The sequence below is a fragment of the Genypterus blacodes genome, unplaced genomic scaffold, assembly GCF_046128005.1.
Source record: "Genypterus blacodes isolate CSIRO-AG114 ecotype Tasmania unplaced genomic scaffold, CSIRO-AGI_Gbla_v1 ptg000114l_1, whole genome shotgun sequence".
Taxonomy (NCBI): domain Eukaryota; kingdom Metazoa; phylum Chordata; class Actinopteri; order Ophidiiformes; family Ophidiidae; genus Genypterus; species Genypterus blacodes.
In genome coordinates, this window is record NW_027466918.1 from 231,558 (window position 1) to 250,000 (window position 18,443).

An 18,443-nucleotide genomic window follows, 5' to 3' on the forward strand; every position below is an offset into this window, starting at 1 on the left:
TGCATTCATCCCGGGCTAATTTTGTGCTAAAGAGCTGTCTGGCCCGGGTTTGATTTGACTCCCTGCTGCCGAGCCTCCTTCTGCTGCTGGAGAGAGACCATCTGGAGCCTTCATCATCTGACTACAGGAGAGGACAAGAGGAGGAGGAGGAGGAGGAGGAGGAGGGGGAGATGGTACAGGAACCTTTTTATAGTAGCAATAATAATCTTTTTTTGTCTTACACCCTAAACACACCCGCTGCAGTTGTGGGAATTACTGAATGGAGTGTACTATAACCATGGTTACGTAGAGATTAAGGGAGGGACGTCAGTGTGGAGAGGACTGCATGTCAACAGTGTGTGTGTCCTCTGCTGGCACGCACAGGGACAGATGGTGCTCAGAGGCAGAGTCACTAAAAAGAGACGTAAACATCCAACACACAGGATGTAAACAAACATCCACATATTAAGGATGTACAGATGGGTTTGGTGCCTACAGAGACTCCTGTCATACATTAGAAAGAAGCTCAGGGAACTGAAATAGACTTTTGAGTCGTATTAGGAACTGAAGGGTTTCTCTAAACGTTGCACTCTTCATCACTGTTACTACTAATATTACACTTTTGATCATTTCTCGTCTGACAGGCCTCAATATCATCTAATAACTCCAGAACACCGTCAGTCTTTGAAGTGTGTGTGCTCATTTTAGCCGCTAGATGGCAGCACCGAACCACACTTCTTTTACCATAATGCATAAACGTTATGAACTTTCAAAAAGACGTAAAAAAGAACCGAAAACTAAACAAATAACAGAAAACTAAACATAATGTGGCGGTGGAGTTTATTGTTCTTCGTCAGGGAACGATTCAATTCCTTAAAGGACTATGATCTGTTATATGTTTTTAAGTTCTAACACATTTGTAGTGCAGCAAGAAAAGCTTATATAGGGAAGTTCACAGCACTACAAAGTGACTTAAATGTCCTACAGACAAAGTAAAGCTTCCTGCAGATGTATTTTAAAGGAATAAGCTCTTTGGCCCATATTTGTCGTTATTCTCTGTCCAACAAGCTTGGTATGGAAATATTTGCACGTTCCTCAGTGGAGTGAGAATGCAGAGGAGTGAGACATTTGGAGCTCCAGCTGACTTCAACTGGGCCTCATGTGTGTCATCTGTGACGCTCCGCCCACTCCCCCCCCCCCTCTACAAACACACGCACACACTCACTCTGAGATAGAGAAAAGCACAGAGGTCTCACTCTGATCCTCTTAGAGTGTGTTCTAAGAAGTAACCTGCCCGAATACTATAAGAATAAAAAATACGTCACCGTTTTTATTTGTTTGTTTTAATGTTTGCATCGTATTGCTCTGATTTGGTTTGTGTTGAAATTGTGTGAGTGTAGTTTGATTCTATGACTATAATCCAAAAGTTACACACCAAAATTAAAAAGTTTTAACCACAGCGCCACCGCCAGGCTGACCGGTGCGGTAAAATGTAACGTATTATTCCCTTAGTTAAGTCAAACTTGCCCTTAAAACAACACTAAACGTCTTTGGGCCCGTGGCAGTTCAGCCCGCAGCCAAACGAACACGGAAGTAGGCGGGAGTGAGCGCTCTCGCCGCTTGTAGACGCTCTGCGGGTTTAACGGAGCGCTCGGTGGACATTTTGGGCACAGCATCATCAGCGCTGACGTGGGAGCTACGTGAGCGGAGGCCCGGGCCGTCCAGCCACACTGTCACTAGTGACGACGCGCACTACGTAAAACTCCGGTAAGTCTCAGCAAAGCGTCATATTTCGGTCCGCGCAGATCGTCCGGAGTAGGAAGGAAACGCGCCAAGATGTCCGCCAAGTTGTTGTTAAAGTTCGTGCGGACGCCAGAGAGTCGAGTGTGGTCAGTGTGGCGCGAGACAGAGCGAGCTGCAGCAGAATCTCCCTGTCCGGCCACTCAAAAGTCCGTTACACCGCCAGAAAGCGGAACAACACCCCGGAAACTGTCTCTTCAAATTAAAAGATTTTTAACTCCGCCAAGTACATGAAACATTCTTCACTTCTACTTAATGGAAATGGAAAATACACTTTATTTGTGTAATAGAAGAGGAGGTGTACATTACAGTCAATTAAGAAATAGCTTCAATGTGATTCATTAAATGAATAAATAAAAAGGTAGAGTAAAAATGGAAATTAGACATAGAAGTGTGTAGATAAAAAGAAAATAGAAATTAATATTAGTAGATTAGTTCTAAGCAGGTATCTAAAGGTCCTCATGCAGATCTCAGGGGTCCACAACAACCTGAGTGATATTAAGATTGAATCATATTTGCTTTTGTTGTATATTAGCTATAAGAGAATAACTTAAACATTAACTATTGTGGTACTACAGGCTTCATACTCTTGAGTCGTTCAGACAGGCGAGATGATTCAGAGAACCTGAGAGGCTGAAACTCTAATAAAGAGAGAGAGGGAAAGCAGGTGAAGCTTAAAGCGCTTTATGAACCTCTGAAGTGACAAAGACTGAGTGATCTGACGTCAGCGTGTTTTTATGACGCTTAAACTACCGGAAGGCTGACAGATTGAAGAGCGACTCATCTGTGCTGTAAATACCAGCAAACCACTTTTACAACTCGTATTTCCTGTAAAGTTCCCCGTCTTTGCCATTAGGAATCCAATAAAGGTGCGACGGCGTGACGGTGGCGTGATTTGCTTCCAGTCACGTATCAGGAGGAGTGAAAACATTTGGCTCACACACACACACACACACACACACATCTGCAGCTGGAACTTGATCATCATCCGTATCTGTCCCTGGGCTGAGCAAACGTTAGCCGTCAGCAGGGACGCTGTGACTCACACACACATAACAGGAAGTGAGGTCACGGTGATGTCACTCCTGAGGCTCATTGTTTCAGGATGACGCCGCTCACCAGATACCTTTACCCCGAGACCTGACCCAGTAAAGTGAAGAACAAAGGGTCTTAAAGCTTGTAACCATAGCGATACTGGTCATATTTATGAGATCTACGAAAAACGTGTTGAATGTTTGTTTTGTTTAGCTGCCTGATCATGGCGAGCTCTGCTTCGTCTCTAAACGACTCGGCGAGCGACGGGGAGGAGAACCTGAGCGACGGCAGCATGTCCCCTCAGGTAAACACACACACCACAGTTACATCTGACGTTTCTGTGGTTGATCTACTCCATCTTCATCCTCGGACCTCTTCTATCTGTTAGACCTTGTGAGGGTGGGATTTGATCCAAAGGGGCGTGTCCTGTGTTTGCCCGTAGGTTGCGGGAGAGTCGGTGGCGGGCGTGACCCTGGTCCAGCTCTCAGACGGTCAGACGGTGCAGCTCCAGGGAGTCATCCAGGCTCCTCAGACCTCCGTCATACAAGCGCCAAGCGTCCAGGTGAGGCCACGGCTCCATCGGGCCTCTGGGGGGTCCAGACCACCAGAACACTCCCTCACTGTGATGATGTCACAGCCCTGGTTGTTCTTGTTTGTCTTAAGTCTGAATCCCATGTTCTTATTCATTTGAACCAAAGTCTCAGGCTGTTTTGGCTGTTCTTCATCACTCAGAGCGTCTCTGCCAGGTCAGGATGGGATCATGACACACAGGTTAATGACATGGTGTGTGTCTGACGTTGCCACAGTCACACACACACACACACACACACACAGGTGGATGAAGAGCTCATGCTGTGTGTCATGTTATGAAGCTTTATAGACTCCAGAAACAGAAGGTGTTTGATGATTGATCTCCAACTAGTTTGTCATGAGCAGTTCAGGGTAAATCAGGCTCCAGACTCTCAGCTCTCGGCCCTCCAGGCCCCAGACCCGGGGCTCAAGGCTCTGGGTTCTAGTCTCCAGGCTCCTCTGTGCTGCAGCGGCCTGTGTATCTGTTAAGAGGATTGGTGCTAAGCTCATCAAGCCCAACCTTCACCTTCAGCAGATGTTGCTGTTGTGTCTGGAGCAGTGAGGCCACGCCCCCTGACTCCAGGCTGTGATGAGGTCACTGAACGGTCACAGAGTTTAAACGTAGTCTCAGATATTCTCCGGTTCTTCAGAGTCTCCAAATCCAAGATGAATCCTTGTTAACCCTTGCTGTCTCTCTGCAGATCGCCTCAGTAGCAGAGTTGGAGGAAGACGAGGGCGTGGCAGACACGCAGAAAAGGAGGGAGCTCCTGTCCAGGCGTCCGTCCTACCGGTGAGACCAGAAGAAGAAGAAGAAGAAGAGCAGGAGGATGTTGGATCCATCATGGTGACGTTTGTGTCACGTTCTCTTCTTCTTCTTCTTCTTCCCTCCACAGGAAAATCCTCAACGAGCTTTCAACCGATTCAGCAGCCGTTCCTATAATCGAAGAGGAGAACACGGAGGAGGAGGGGCCTGTCTCCACGGTTACCTCGCCGACGTCCATCTACCAGACCAGCACGGGACAATACAGTCAGTTTGTGGGCCCGGTTCAAACACACACACACACACACAGGGGGGTCCCTCTGCAGTATGATGTCATCGTGTCCAGCGACGGCGTTGTAACGTCCCGTCTCCGCCCCCCCGCACAGTCACCATCTCTCAGGGCCGAGCCGTCCAGCTGAGCAGCCCCGGAGGAGGAGAGGCCCTGCAGGGGGGCCAGGCCCTGACCGCGGCCCCCCCTCAGCCCGGAGCCACCATCCTACAGTGTGCGGCCCAGCCTGGGGAGGCGCCGCAGCAGTTCTACATCCAGGGAGGACAAGTGCTCATCCAAGGTAGGAAGGAAGGAGGCTCAGCAGGAGCAGGAGCAGGAGCAGGAGCAGCGTCTCACTGCTGTGTTGTTGTTGCAGTGTGTGTGTGTGTGTGGCTGTAGGGGGCGCTGTGTGTGTGTGTTCCTCCAGAGCTCTGAGCTGATTTCATCCTCACTACATCTGCTCACCTTTAGATCTAAGGATTCATTATTGTGGGCTTCATTTGGACCTGAAGCTGTTTAACTCTTCATCTCCAAACTAAACAAACACGTGGTGGCTCTCAGGCTCAGTCTGAGGCTCAGACTCAGTCTCACTCTGAGGCTCAGGCTCAGTCTCAGGGGGTTTCCAGCCTGGTGATCACAGTTTGAAGCTTTGAAACAGCAGAGATTCCACTTTTCCTGGATTTGGACCGAGATCAGATCTGAGGCACAGAAGTGTTGTGATTAAACCAAGAATGGCCTCAACCTCAATCTGTAACCTCTCCTCCCTCTGTGGCCTCCTCTCTCCTCCTCACACACACAGAGACACACACAGAGTCAGTCGTCAGGGTGCTCTACAGCCTCTCGGGACACAATATCCTCTTGTTTGTTGAGCGTCTCCCTAGTTGCGTCACTCGCTCTAAAAATACACCTCCCCCTCCCTCCTTCCCTCCTTCCCTCCTCCCTCCCTCCTTCCCTTTCTCCCTCCTCCCTCCCTGCTTCCCTGCTCGGCTCACATTGTGTTTCTCTACTCGAGCGTCGGCTGTGCGTAGGGAGGGAGGGAGGGAGGGAGGGAGGGAGGGAGAGGGGGCGGGGCCGGGGGCCGGTGGGAGGAGCTGTAATCCTCAGAGTTTGACTGACTTCAGCGCGGCCCGGAGTGATGTCATTGTGATGTCAATGCCCGTAATTGTAATCGGGCTGCGAACTCCACTGGGCGACCACTCTCATGCTGAGAGAGAGCAGAGAGCAGCAGAGAGAGGCTAGAGGAAGAGGAGGAAGAGGAGGAAGAGGCAGGAGAGGCAGGAGAGGCTTTAGGTGCTGAGGCGTTTGAGGCTACCGCTGGGCTGGATTATTGGAAACAGGAGATGGCTGTAACCGGGGACGAGACCGAGTCAGGTACGCCTCCATCCTATCACGCCGCTGTGTGTGTGTGTGTGTGTGTGTGTTTGAAGGAAGTTAGTCTGTGAAGTGTTTGTGCTCTCATGGAGTTTTGTTGACAGCTGCTTCCTCCGTTAAACCTCAAGGACAGAGACTCAACTGTGTGTGTGTGTGTGTGTGTGTGTGTGTCTCTAGGTTCTCTGAGTGTGTGTGTGTGTGTCTCTAGGTTCTCTGCCTGTGTGTGTGTGTGTGTGTGTGTGTGTTGTTAGAAATGTTAGAAGTTGTTGAGTGTGAAATCTAGAGGGAAACAAGCTGCAGACCGAACAGCTGTGTGTGTGTGTGTGTGTGTGTGTGTGTGTGTGTGTGTGTGTGTGTGTGTGTGTGTGTGAGAGATTTCAACACAGGAAAAGTGTTACGACAGCTCAGGGTGTGTGTGTGTGTGTGTGTGTGTGTGTGTGTGTGTGTGTGTGTGTGTGTGTGTGTGTGTGCTGAAAGAAACAAACCAGAAATGAAAGTGCTGTGTTAGTTTGCTGGGCTCTGTTCCTGTAAGCCTGCGTACTGATTATCACACACACACACACACAAACACACACACACACAACCACAGCAAGTGGTTTTTAGGCAGGAGGAGGGAGGGGGGGAGGGGGGAGGGAAGAAGTGAAGGGCGGGTGAGATAGTTGTTGGTTTGACGTCACTCCAGTTTCCTGGAACACAAGCCAGGCAGAGAGAGAGAGAGAGAGAGAGAGAGAGAGAGAGAGAGAGAGAGAGAGAGAGAGAGAGAGAGAGAGAGAGAGAGAGAGAATGCATTATGGGCAAGTAAGACGCACACACTGACGTCAGCACAGCATCAGTCACTGTGTTATCATAACGTGTGTGTGTGTGTTTACTGTGTGCTTGACTGAGAAATGTTCTCGGGAACAAAGTGGAAAAAAAGTGTGTGTGTCTCTGTGTGTGTGTGTATGTCTGTGTGTGTGTGTGTGTGTCTCTGTGTGTGTCTTTCTCTCTCTGTGTGTGTGTGTGTGTGTGTGTGTGTGTGTGTGTGTGTGTGTGTGTGTGTGTCAGCAGCAGTGTTATGTCCATGAGTCGATTCAACAGAGGAAACAGCCTGACGGGGTTAAACAGCATCAGCTTGGTTCTGACCCACAAATAAGTTTACAGTCACAACAACAACAGGTCACAAAGTGTAAAGAGACAAGAGGACAGACAGTGGACCAGCAGGAGGACATGAGACCTGAGGACGAGTCAGGACTGAACACAACAACAACAAAGCTACAGGACACAAACACAACACGCTGCCTGGAGTGACGTCCTGCAGCTTTAAGAGCAGCGACTCTAATGATAGACCGCCGCCGCCGTGTAAAGGCGTCGGGGTAAAGGAGCCCAGATTTCCGTCTTAAAGGTCAAGACGGTTTGATGACAGAGGCCAGTTTGTTCTGTTCTGTGGCTCCGTCCCAGAGAGCGGCACCGCAGCTTTGGCCACATTTCCTCCAATCTGTCACTGCTTCAATTCAAATTAGATTGAGTTTAATTCACTTTGCTTGTTTTCTGTCCCGTCATGAGGGGAGTGACGTAAGAAACGACCCAACAAGCAGAAACACAGAACCGATCAAAGCCTTAAGGGGGCAGTGTGCCGGTTGAAGTGAGCACAGAACATGGGCGGGGGGGGGATGTAACAGTGGTCTCACCTTGTCCTCTTTCCTCTGTCCTCTGTCCTCTGTCCTCTGCTGCCCCCTAGCTGCCACCGGGGACATTCCGGCCTACCAGCTGCGGTCGCCCAACTCCAGCCTGGCTCAGAACATCGTGATGGCCGCCTCCCCCGGCACCATGCAGAGCCCGTCGGGTCACCACTCCGAGGAGATCACACGCAAGAGGGAGGTGCGGCTGATGAAGAACAGGTGAGAAAGAGGAGGAGGAGGAGGAGGAGGATCCCTATCACTCACACTGATGATTAGAGGCGTGGATATTCTAGGTGGCGGACTGATGGGGGGGGGTCGTACTCATCGTTCTGGTCCCAGTCTTGTTGTCCAGTCGGTACTTGGGACCAATTTGTAAATCTCTCTCTCTCTCTCCCTCTCCCTCTCCCCCTCCCTCTCTCTCTCTCCCTCTAGGGAGGCGGCTCGCGAGTGCCGCCGGAAAAAGAAGGAGTACGTCAAGTGTCTGGAAAACCGCGTGGCCGTGCTGGAGAACCAGAACAAGACCCTGATTGAAGAGCTGAAGGCGCTGAAGGACATTTACTGCCACAAAGGCGAGTAGCTGCTGCTGCTGCTGCTGTGGCGGCGGCGGCGGCGGCGGCTTGTGGTCACGGCGCTCCGACACACGGTGCCGTTTACAAACTGCTACAACAAAAAGAAAAAAACTCTGACTGTGGAACAAAAAGCTGCTCTTTGTTTCAGCTCGGCTCTCCAGGCGTCCTGAGGGATCCCAACGCTTCAGCTGGTCATTATCGCTCGTTTCCTGTTTATTTTTCGCGCTCTTTGCATGTGAAGGCCGGAGCGTCGCACACCGCTACGCTCGCCGCTCGCCGCCGCCGCCGGAGAGGCACCGGGGGAAGCAGAACCAGCAGAAGAAGAAGAGGAACAGAAAGAGGAAATACAGGTGCTTCCTGTCAGGAAGACGGCGTCCTGCCCGGGTGGAGCCGCGTCTCAGCACCGGCGGGTTCTGGCGATGTGCCGACCCGTGTTTACCTTGTGTGTGTGTGTGTGTGTGTCCGTTTCATTCCTTCCTCCGGGGGGAAATCCATGAAACGACGGATGATGTGTGAGAGTTTTGTCAGTTTAGTGAAGTTTTACTGTGAGATCTTGAGTTTGGTGATTTGGCTTCAGTGGATTTGTGAATCATGAGCGATCAAACGGCCCCCTGCTGCTGTTTGTCCCATCAGAACCTGAATCCAAACCGCTTTAGTCCCCCCCCCTCAGCTGATCCATCCTCAGCTCGCCTCCTCTCCTCTCCCAGGAGTTTCGTTTCTTTACGCCTCATGTAGTCACAAACTTTAAAAAAGCTCAAATGAATTCTAAATCAGGCCCTCAGCTGTGACATTTCAAAGGTCTGAAGCCGACGACGCTGTTTCCCTTTGACGACGAGACGACGGCGGCGGCTCTGTTTAAAGGGCCGGGCCGTGTTTGTTTTGTACATACATGTTTAACACGCGAGCGCTTGTTTCCTCTGCTTCTTCTGGATGTGTTTGAGTGTGAAGCTCCTCCTCTGCTGGGGTCGCAGTGAAGACGACAGGAACATCTGGAGGACGTTTATATTTGTACAGGGTTTTAATTCTGGATGAAGGCCATGATGTCATTCAGGTTTTCTACGGCAGCGGCGGCGTCTCGTACTCTTTTCACCGTACGTGTTTGAAATGTAAAACCAAAACTATTTTGTTTATCTAATAAAAGTGTATGTTTATGATGCTGTGTGTGTGTGTGTGTGTGTGTGTGGCAGCTTCTCTCTGCAGTCTCATAACTGTGTTTCAGGGGCGGGTGGATGGTTCTGACTACATGCAGGTGAAGCATTCATGGGACACCCCTGTCTCAGTCTCCTTCCTTCCTGACAGAGCTTCAGTTTCGTATCAGAAATGGACTGAGATCACATGAACACACACACAGCTGCATTTATACAACTCACAGCTCCAGAGAAGAAGAATGAATTTGTATTTTTTATGTAAAGTTGTCACCAGGATGAAGATTCTAACATAGAAACTGAGTCTTATGCAGTTTTAAATAACAGAACACACAGTGAGTCAGCCCTCTATTCACACTGAGGATCGACTCCTGGGAGCCTCTGTGTGAAAGGATAAGTGTGTGTGTGTGTCGTCACTCTCAGTTTCAGTCGGGCTGTGACTCATTCGTGGCTTTTGTGTCGAAGCTTTTCTCAAACAGAACCATGAATGCCGTTAAAGAACTGAGGCCACGGCCGCGACGCACAGCTGACGTCAAGGCTGAAGAGGAAGAACGCTTTGTGCCGCATGCCTGCATCTACTCACACTGCAGCACTGTGACCTGAGGAGGAGGAGCAAGCTGATCCTGACCACTGGGAAGATGACTGACTCTCACTCACTGTCTCACTCACTCACCCCATCTCACTGTCTCACTCTCTGTCTCACTCACCCCGTCTCACTCTCTCACTCTGTCTCACTCAATGTAATGTAATGTCACTCACTGTCTCACTCACTCTCTCACTCACCGTCTCACTCACTCACCCCGTCTCACTCACTGTCTCACTCACTCATCGTCTCACTCACTCACTCTCTCACTCACCGTCTCACTCACCGTCTCACTCACTCACTGTCTCACTCACTCACTAACTTTCTCACTCACTGTCTCACTCACTCACCGTCTCACTCACTGTCTCACTCACTCACCGTCTCACTCACTCACTGTCTCACTCACTCTCTCACTCACTCACTGTCTCACCCCGTCTCACTCACTCTCTCACTCACTCACTAACTTTCTCACTCACCATCTAACACACTGTCTCACTCACTCACTGTCTCTTTCATTCACTCTCTAACTCACTCACTCATTCTTTAAATGGATCCTAAAGCATAAACATGTCCACCGTTGCCTCAGGAAGTCTTTTCTCTGACATATTTACCTGAATCGTAAACATAAAGCACATAAGGCATTACGTCATAAACTGCTTGTGCGTTCAGCTTTAACTGCTTTGTCCATAACCCCTTATCTTTGTCCTGTTGCTATAAAGGCCCGCTGACCTGGTAAGGGAACGCCAAATATACCCAGAATGCAGCAGCTTACAGAAACAAACAACCTGACCTCATTCAGACATGAAAGACCTGGAAATGCGGAAATCCAGTCAACCAGCCAGTATCACTATAATACTTCCATGAAAAGTCCCTATAAGTGCTCAACATGGATGCAGTTTAACTCTTAAGCATCCAGAGAGAGAGAGAGAGAGAGTCAATACAACATGACATCATAGTAATTAAATAGACTAAAAATGCCAAGGGGAGTGTTTTACGTCCAGCAGTTCCAGGCTTTGTGAGGTGATGCAGTGATTATGTGAGGACCTGTTGATGCTCTTGTTGCTTTTCTCCCTGCGTATCCCAGCAGCCTCTCTGTGTGCTAAGATGCTCAGCAGCTCTGTGTTGCTGTTGGATCGCCGTTGCTATGAGCAAACAGCCGCTGCTTCCTTTTACAAGAAGAAGCTTCATCATCCTTCAAGGCAAAAACGCAAGAATCTAACTTTTCTAACGTCTCCCCCAGATGCTTCTTCTCTAACTTATCTGCTCTCTCATGGCTCTTTGCTTTCGTGCAGCTGTGAGTTTGTTTAGCAGGAGTTCGGTCAGAGTTTCTCTTTCCGATTCATCTCTCTAAAGGTCACACATGATGTCAAACTATACTGCGATAGAAACTCTGATGACGATGGCTATGATAAGACGGAGCAACCTTACAAGAAACCCACACAAGCGAGCTGAGCGGCGCTGAGAGACGCACTGCACACGCATGTGGACTCCAGGCAATGACGTTACTTTACCATGTGGTTTCCATAGCAACTCCTGGCATTTTCCTCTATTTGGCTGAGAAGAGAGAGGACGGGTTTGTGTGTCGCTCGATTAAAGTGTGATGGTTCTTTGCATCTGATATTAGGAAACAATGCTTCTTCTCTTCATGGGAACACTTCATCATTCAACAGAACCCACAGCAACAGAACCAACAGAACCAATTCAGTACAGGAGACAGAATGCACGTATCTGTCTCTTTCTCCCTCAATCTCTTAGACACACACGAACACACACACAGTGGTGAACGAGTTGAAAAGGAAAATAAATGCCTCAGAGTGCAACCTTGAAACACTTGTTTATGAACGGAAACCCTCCCCGGCGGGGCAGCAACATTTCTTTCCCACAACATTCTGCCTTGAGAAAAATGTGTTTATAATGTCCTTGATGTCAAATTACTTGAGTTATATAAATAATTACAATAATATGTGAGTCTTTAACCCTCTGGTATTTATTTAATCTCTAAAGTGAGCGTGTCAAGATGTTTCAGTCTCAAGTTACCAACAAAGTTTACATAAAATTAATGGGAAAACAGATAAATAAATGAATCTGGAGATATAAAGTGATTCAGCTGAGTCAATCCTGTCTGAATATAAATGACCTCATTCACTTTAAAGGCCGACCAATCAGAGTCTGAATCCACTCTGCACCTAAAAGAATCAAAGCTAAACAAAGCTAACATTTTCAGCGTGGGAGTCTTTTTAATAATTCATTCATTCTGTTGCCAGTGAACATCTTCGTGGCCTTTGGTCCGCTGTTGCTGGAGTGGAAATTTCCACCGAGAGACAAAAACGCCTACAAACGAGCCAGTGTGAGCCCCCACAGGTCTGTAAACAAAGACGGTCAAGGGCGACATCTACCGGGCAAAGTGCAGCACTGCAATACAGACAGAACCGGCAAATACAATACTACAAAACTCTGCTTGAAACAAATAAAGAAATAGATGAAGAAAGGTAAGAACAACAACATTGCAACACAAATGCAGATGAAACATATTATATGACTCGGCACTGTCACTTTCCAGCGAGAAAGGTCCCGAGTTCAAATCCCGCCTTGGACCCAAATATGCGGAACACAGACACCAGAACACGGAATCAGGTGGAGAACAGATATTTTAATGGAAACACAAACCAGGATGAAGAACACAGGACAAGTAGAGCTGGAGACACCGAAACGGAACGCTTGGCGAAGGCAGCGAGTGTGAGTGGAGCCCAAAACAAAACCAGGTGAGAACAAAAAAAGGTCCACTCACCAAAACACTGCATAGCTCAACAAAACCACCGTGTAAAACAAGGAAACCAACAAATAAACTGGAACTCTCTGGAGCAAACGCGACTGAAACGGAACTGAACCGGAATCACAGCTGAACTCTCTGTCCAGGCCTGACTGGATCAGCTGGAGTCTGTATTCCAGCTGATGAGCATCGAATGAGCCTCAGGTGTGTGCAGCCAGAAAGTGGAAACAGGTATCAGGAAGCCACGCCCAGCCAGGAACAACAACACAAGCATGAACACAAACACCTGACCAGTGTACTCTTTCCTTTCGTTTTTGTTTTCTAAAATGTTGTGTCTGATGCTTGAAGCAGCGTTTCACTCATCGGTACCGGCTGCTCAAACACAAGAACAATATTAAACAAGTGAGGCAGCGAGCCCCCTTGTGGTGAATGGTGGTACCTTATCACATTCCATCAGCAGGTGGCGCTGTAGTGACGTGACAGTTTCCACTGAGCACGCAGTATTTTCCTCACACAATTCCACGACTTCATCAAACCACCACCAAACCATTTGATGTTGTATAAGCTTTTAAAAGTTTTATACTTTTATACTACTACTCTAACAGTAAATACTGTAAATACTACAGATAGAAAACATATTCTGACTATTTTTATTCTATCTTTATACAGTTGTCGTAATGTAACATGAAAACTGCTAAGCAATGAAGAAAGATCGATAAATACGAGTTTGATCGCCAATAACCCCGCCCCCCCCTCCGCCCCGCCGGCCGGCTCCCTCTCCACCCCCTTGAACCGGAACCTTTACCCCGGACCTCACGCCCCCCTGCCGGTCTGTGGCTGCGGTGACAGCCGGGGAGCAACAACACGGAGCCCGGAGCACGAGCGCGTGATGATGATGATGATGATGATGAAGATGATGAAGATGATGCTGCCTCGGATCGCACTGGATGTGACATATTCCGCGTAGACGCCGAAGAGGAGAGACAGAGAGAACGAGAGCGAGAGGGAGAGAGAGAGAGAGAGCGAGAGAGCAAGGGAGAGAGAGAGAGAGATAGAGAGAGACAGAGAGAGACAGAGAGAGACGCTTGGCAGCACCCATGGGCGCCGGCACGGACTCAGCCTTTGCGCCCCGGTGATGTTCGCTGATCCGGCGGTTGTTCTGCACTAACGCGGCGGGGGGCGGACAGGAGAGATGGGGAGCACGACCTCCTGCTGCGTGTCCTCCAGCCCCAAGCTCCGCCGGAACGCTCACTCCAGGCTGGAGTCGTACCAGCAGGAGTCCGAGCTGAGCCGGGAGGAGACGGGATGTAACCTGCAGCACATCAGCGACAGAGAGAACGTCGACGGTAAATACACGAGTCATTACGAGCGGCTCCCCGGCTGCCATGGTGTCTGACGCGGCGGCGAATAGCAGCAGATAGTGGGGTTTCCTGTGTCACCTGAAGGGGACTCAGTGATGGAGACCTGTAGTGATGTAGTGTTTAGTGTTATGTGACGTTCAGGTCCCATTGGATTCTACAGAGATATGAAATAAAGGACAAAAACTTCTACATGTACAGATAAATGTACAAATAAATATATATGTTTCCTTTAACATGGAATATAGGAGGTATGTGAAGGTTGAATAGTACTCCATAATACAATTAGATCATGTTAAACACAGTAAGCAACTATAGATAATTGTAATATTATGGAAAAAGTTTATGATTGGATAAGGACGAAAGCAAATAACACTGCAGTATAATGTAAATATAAAAGAGTATTATGGGAATTTTACAGCTGGAGGTACACACACACACACACAAACACACACACACACACACACACACACACACACACACACACACACAGACACAGAGAAGGCATCGTGTGTGTATTTTCATTCCCATGAGTCTTGCAAAGCATCGCGGCGGCGGCGGCGGCGGCAGGCAGCATCCTGCTGGTGAGGGCCGACTCCATTGTGCCTCTCTTTGTTTTGGGGCCGTGCAGCGATGGAACACAGCCCCTCCATTCAAACATGCTAATATGCATCACAATTGAACCATTCACACTGAAAAGTGTCCACTAAATGGCTCGTCCGTGTTCTGCCAGCAGCCCCGCCGTCACATGTCAGCAGCTTCTCTCAGGAAGTGTGTGGAGCCTTTTCTCTGCTTTCAGAAACTCTGCTGACTCTTAAATGCTCTTCCTCCTGTGTCACAGCGTGTCAGGGCCTATAGCTCGTACGGTCAGTAACTTTAGATGAGGACGGTGTAACCACAGTCCCCTCTCATGTATGTGGGCGTGTTCTGGGCACATAAACATGCTGTGTACATGTCAGAGTCACAACAGCTGACCTGCTTCATGTTTGATTCGCTTCACTTTGTGTTTCTGTAGCTGAAGCTTTTCTCTTCTCTCTTCTCTCACTCTTGCATCATCATTGTTCTTGTTTATTCTATATGAAGCGATGTTGCTGCATCAGGAAATGGAACACGTAGCTTCCTGATGCAGCAGAGCATCATTCCCAGGAAAGACACCATGCAGCATAAACTCGTCTGAATGATGGATCAACCACTTCTATAATCTATCAGCCAAAGCTTCATGTCTCTGTGTGGTTTGGATTGTTTCTTCGTGTGTGTGAAGCTCAGACGTTTCCATACGGAGAACGCAGAGACGGAGCGGCTGATGATTGACACTGAAGCTGCTCCTCGACGGGGACAAAGGCGGCGTGCTGAGAGGCCGTCTGCCCCCGCTGCTGTCGGGATTGAACCCCCAGCGTGTCTAATGCCTCGCCTCTGTTAGCAGTTCGCAGACAGTATGATGGAGATTAGTCTGTTTCATTACGGTCTGTGCCATCAGCGGGACTCCTTTAGCCCCCCAAGGAGAGAAAGCCCAGAGAGGCAGCTGTGACTGAGCGAGAGTGTGTGTGTGTGTGTGTGTGTGTGTGTGTGTGTGTGTGTGTCACAGCTGAAGCCTCATGAGACGTCTGATTGCCAAGAATTAACGCCTCAATTTGGAGCGGCGTCGGATTCTTTCAGAGGCATCATTTGTCCCTGATTAGCTGGGATGAGAGTCACAGCAGAAGACTTCACTGGATCTACACTGTGACCAATCACAATCAGATCATGAGCCCATTATTACTGCACACACACACACACACACACACACACAAGTGCTCGTCCAGGTTGAACCCATCAATGTAGCTACAGCGTGAAGCTCTGTGGCTCTCTGACCCTCACATCACGATGATTACACTCAATCAGTAGAGCTCATATTGACGTCTCTGACTCTGCTGCTCCTCCCACTGTGTCGGAGCTTCAAGTAGGACAAAGTCAATGTTAACGACCAGGATGTGGACTTTTGGGAATCGAATGTTTGCTGAAAATGATCCCTGGAGTTTTACGAGCTTCTATAAAACAAGGAGAGATGGTAGAAGACTGAAGCTTGTGTTTCTGTTGACGTCTCAGTAGGAGCAGTTAGAGCAGTTAGAAGGGTAAATGTGAGCACGAGCTGCTGCTGCTGACAGAATTAGGCTCAATCAGCTGACAAACCGTCTCATTCTGGTAGTGGAATGGAAACTGCAGCTGTTAAAGCGTCTGTTGATGTTTGGTTTGAGTCGTCAGCGCTCCGTCGCTCCGCAGACGAAGCCTCAGCCTCACCTAAACTCCATCATGGCTCCTTCATCCTCACTGAGGCCGACTCCACCTGTTAGAGGCTTCGCTTCTCTGGGGCAAAGCAGCCTTCACATCTCCAGATCTATGCTGTCAAACTCTTCAACCCACACACACTCTCTCATTTGTGCACAGAGCAGCAGAACTCCCAGAGCACCCAGAGGGGTTTCTGAGCACCCAGAGGAAACTTTTCTCCAAACCCCACGAGTCCTCTTCAGTCGGCACATGAAAGGAGAGGCGCCATATGATGATCAGCCTCTCTGCCACAAAGCCCGCTGTGTGTGTGTGTGTGTGTGTGTGTGTGTGTGTGTGTGTGTGTGTGTGTGTGTGTGTGTGTGTGTGTGTGTGTGTGTGTGTGTGTGTGTGTGTGTGTGTGTGTGTGTGTGTGTGTGTGTGTCAGGTTGTTGAGCTGTGGTCTGATGCCGGCGTGCAGCAGGTTTAGAGATCTAACAGGCAGCAGATCCAAATGGAGGCTCGGCTCCGATTGATTAACAAGAACAGATCTGCGGAGCTCTACATCTCCTCTCCTCCTCCTCTGGTTGTCTCCTCTTAAGTTCCTCATCTTCCAAATTCATCAACCACTGCCCAGTTTCCATAGGTTGTGTTCAGAGCATAGATCACATCCCATCCCCCTCTCTAATGCATTCGGCCTTTAACTTCCTCCCTTCTCCAATCACTTATCAGTAATCAATCCACTGAGTTATCACATCACTGTTAATGGATGAGAGCCATGGAAAGATGCTGTAGGAATGTTTAGATAGAAGGATAGAGAGCCGAGGCCGGGGCGTACAGTGTGTGTGTGTGAACGTCTGGCAGATGGAATCCTGGGAGGAATCGGGACTGAACCATATGGTGACCTTTGTGTCGGCACCAGGAGGCCTCTGCAGGAAACATACAGTCAGCTGCTCACACACACACACACACACACACACACACACACACACACACACACACACACACACACACACACACACACACACACAGCAGACCCCCCCTCTGCTTTGGGATCAGCTGCTCCTCATCTGCTCGTTGTCACAAACACAACTCGACTCTTTCATCCATTTAGATCCCATTTTTCTATTACTTATCTTATATTTCTGTCCTTTAGTGACCTTTAAGTCTCTCACTGTTGAAGCTTCTGGTCTGTTCCGGTTTCCGTCTTTACCATAAAGGTGCAGGTCAACAAGCTGGACTCCATAATAAGGTTTCTATTTTGAAAGTGGGTGTTTAATCAGCAGAATACATTAGAGAGGTGCGTCTCTCTCCTCCTGTGTTGATAATGAATAATTCCTCTCAGGTCAGTGTTCTCACAGCGGGGGGCCACGGCTGATTTATTGACCGCTAATTGAGTCTGCAGCAGAAGCGGCTCCTCTCCTTCATTATTATCACTTCACAAAGCCGCGTCTGCTTTGAGTCGCCGAGGCAGAAGAACACTCAGGAGACAATCGCCTCTGCATTCATACACAGATTCATGCTGCAAGAGGAGACGGGAGCAGAACTGACGAGGGGCGGGAGGGAATCAGCTGACTGACGGATACGTTTAACACATAAAGCTGTTTAGATGACGTCACAGTAATGACCTCCTCCCTTATTAGACAGGACCTCATTGTCATCCATGCAGAGTCGAAAGTCTGAATTGATCTGGGCTCAGATTGTGTAGCTGTGCAGAGGCGTGATCGACCGGCGGTTTAATTGGCGTAATGAAGATGTTCCCAGCAGGGAGAGAGAAGAATGAGAGGCTCGCTCGCTCGCTCGATCCATCGATCACACCTGAGCGGAGGAGCAGCAGAAGTGTAGAAGCCCGTTTAGAATGTATCAGGGAGCATAGATGGAGGCGACACTGGGGCGAGGATGGAAGCAGACAGGAGTGTTTCACATGAGAAGGAGTACAGGGTAACGCTGGGAGTACTAGCAGTGGTTTAGGTAACATGAATACTGAGGGCAGAAGTAATCAGTCATAACGCCAGAGGACCACCTGAGCTTGTGTGTGAGAGAGTGTGTGTGTGTGAGAGAGAGTGTGTGAGAATGGCTGTGTGGATATAATGTGTTTGTGGACGTGTGTGTGTTTAGCCTTTCTTTCTCTCTGACACGCAGCGTTGTGTATGTATGTGTGTGTATGCAGTTCCAGCCTGTTTGGTTAACCTGGGTCCCCTCTATCTGTGTGTGTGTGTGTGTGTGTGTGTGTGTGTTAGTATAATGCTACAGGGTGACATGTACTTCCATATTGTGAAGTCCGAGCTCGTCTCGTCGTTCAAACTAAAGTCTGTAAACGCCGCGGTCGTAGCCGG

At 48.9% G+C, this 18,443-nt stretch overlaps 2 protein-coding genes across 3 annotated transcripts in view; both read left to right on the forward strand.

Annotated features, from left to right (window-relative positions):
- The first annotated feature begins 1,600 nt into the window (after positions 1-1,600).
- Positions 1,601-9,164, forward strand: crema (cAMP responsive element modulator a). 2 transcript variants are annotated; one of them, XM_076161808.1, is made up of 8 exons: positions 1,601-1,746; positions 3,028-3,118; positions 3,257-3,376; positions 4,086-4,174; positions 4,278-4,411; positions 4,531-4,713; positions 7,501-7,660; positions 7,874-9,164. In XM_076161808.1, exons 2-8 carry the CDS (start codon positions 3,038-3,040, stop codon positions 8,016-8,018), a joined length of 912 nt encoding a protein of 303 aa, XP_076017923.1. In that variant the 5' UTR covers positions 1,601-1,746; positions 3,028-3,037; the 3' UTR covers positions 8,019-9,164. The 2 variants fall into 2 exon arrangements, with proteins under 2 accessions (XP_076017923.1, XP_076017924.1); XM_076161809.1 differs by lacking the exons at positions 1,601-1,746; positions 3,028-3,118; positions 3,257-3,376; ... (1 more) ...; positions 4,278-4,411; positions 4,531-4,713 and adding an exon at positions 5,491-5,783.
- Positions 9,165-13,327: 4,163 nt separating this feature from the next.
- The window catches only part of LOC143009741 (cyclin-Y-like), an 11,497-nt gene continuing 6,381 nt past the window's right edge, over positions 13,328-18,443 (forward strand). Inside the window, exon 1 of the mRNA XM_076161810.1 lies at positions 13,328-13,854. Within this exon, the coding sequence (XP_076017925.1) occupies positions 13,701-13,854 (154 nt within the window). The 5' untranslated portion in view covers positions 13,328-13,700. The remainder of the gene's footprint in view (positions 13,855-18,443) is intronic.

Bases quoted from the DNA above. Each gene is read 5' to 3' on its own strand.
- crema (XM_076161808.1), top strand. From the start codon at position 3,038: ATGGCGAGCTCTGCTTCGTCTCTAAACGACTCGGCGAGCGACGGGGAG. The intron at 4,412-4,530 runs GTCAGTTTGTGG...CCCCCCGCACAG, and splicing joins GACCAGCACGGGACAATACA to TCACCATCTCTCAGGGCCGA. The intron at 4,714-7,500 runs GTAGGAAGGAAG...GCTGCCCCCTAG, and splicing joins AGGACAAGTGCTCATCCAAG to CTGCCACCGGGGACATTCCG.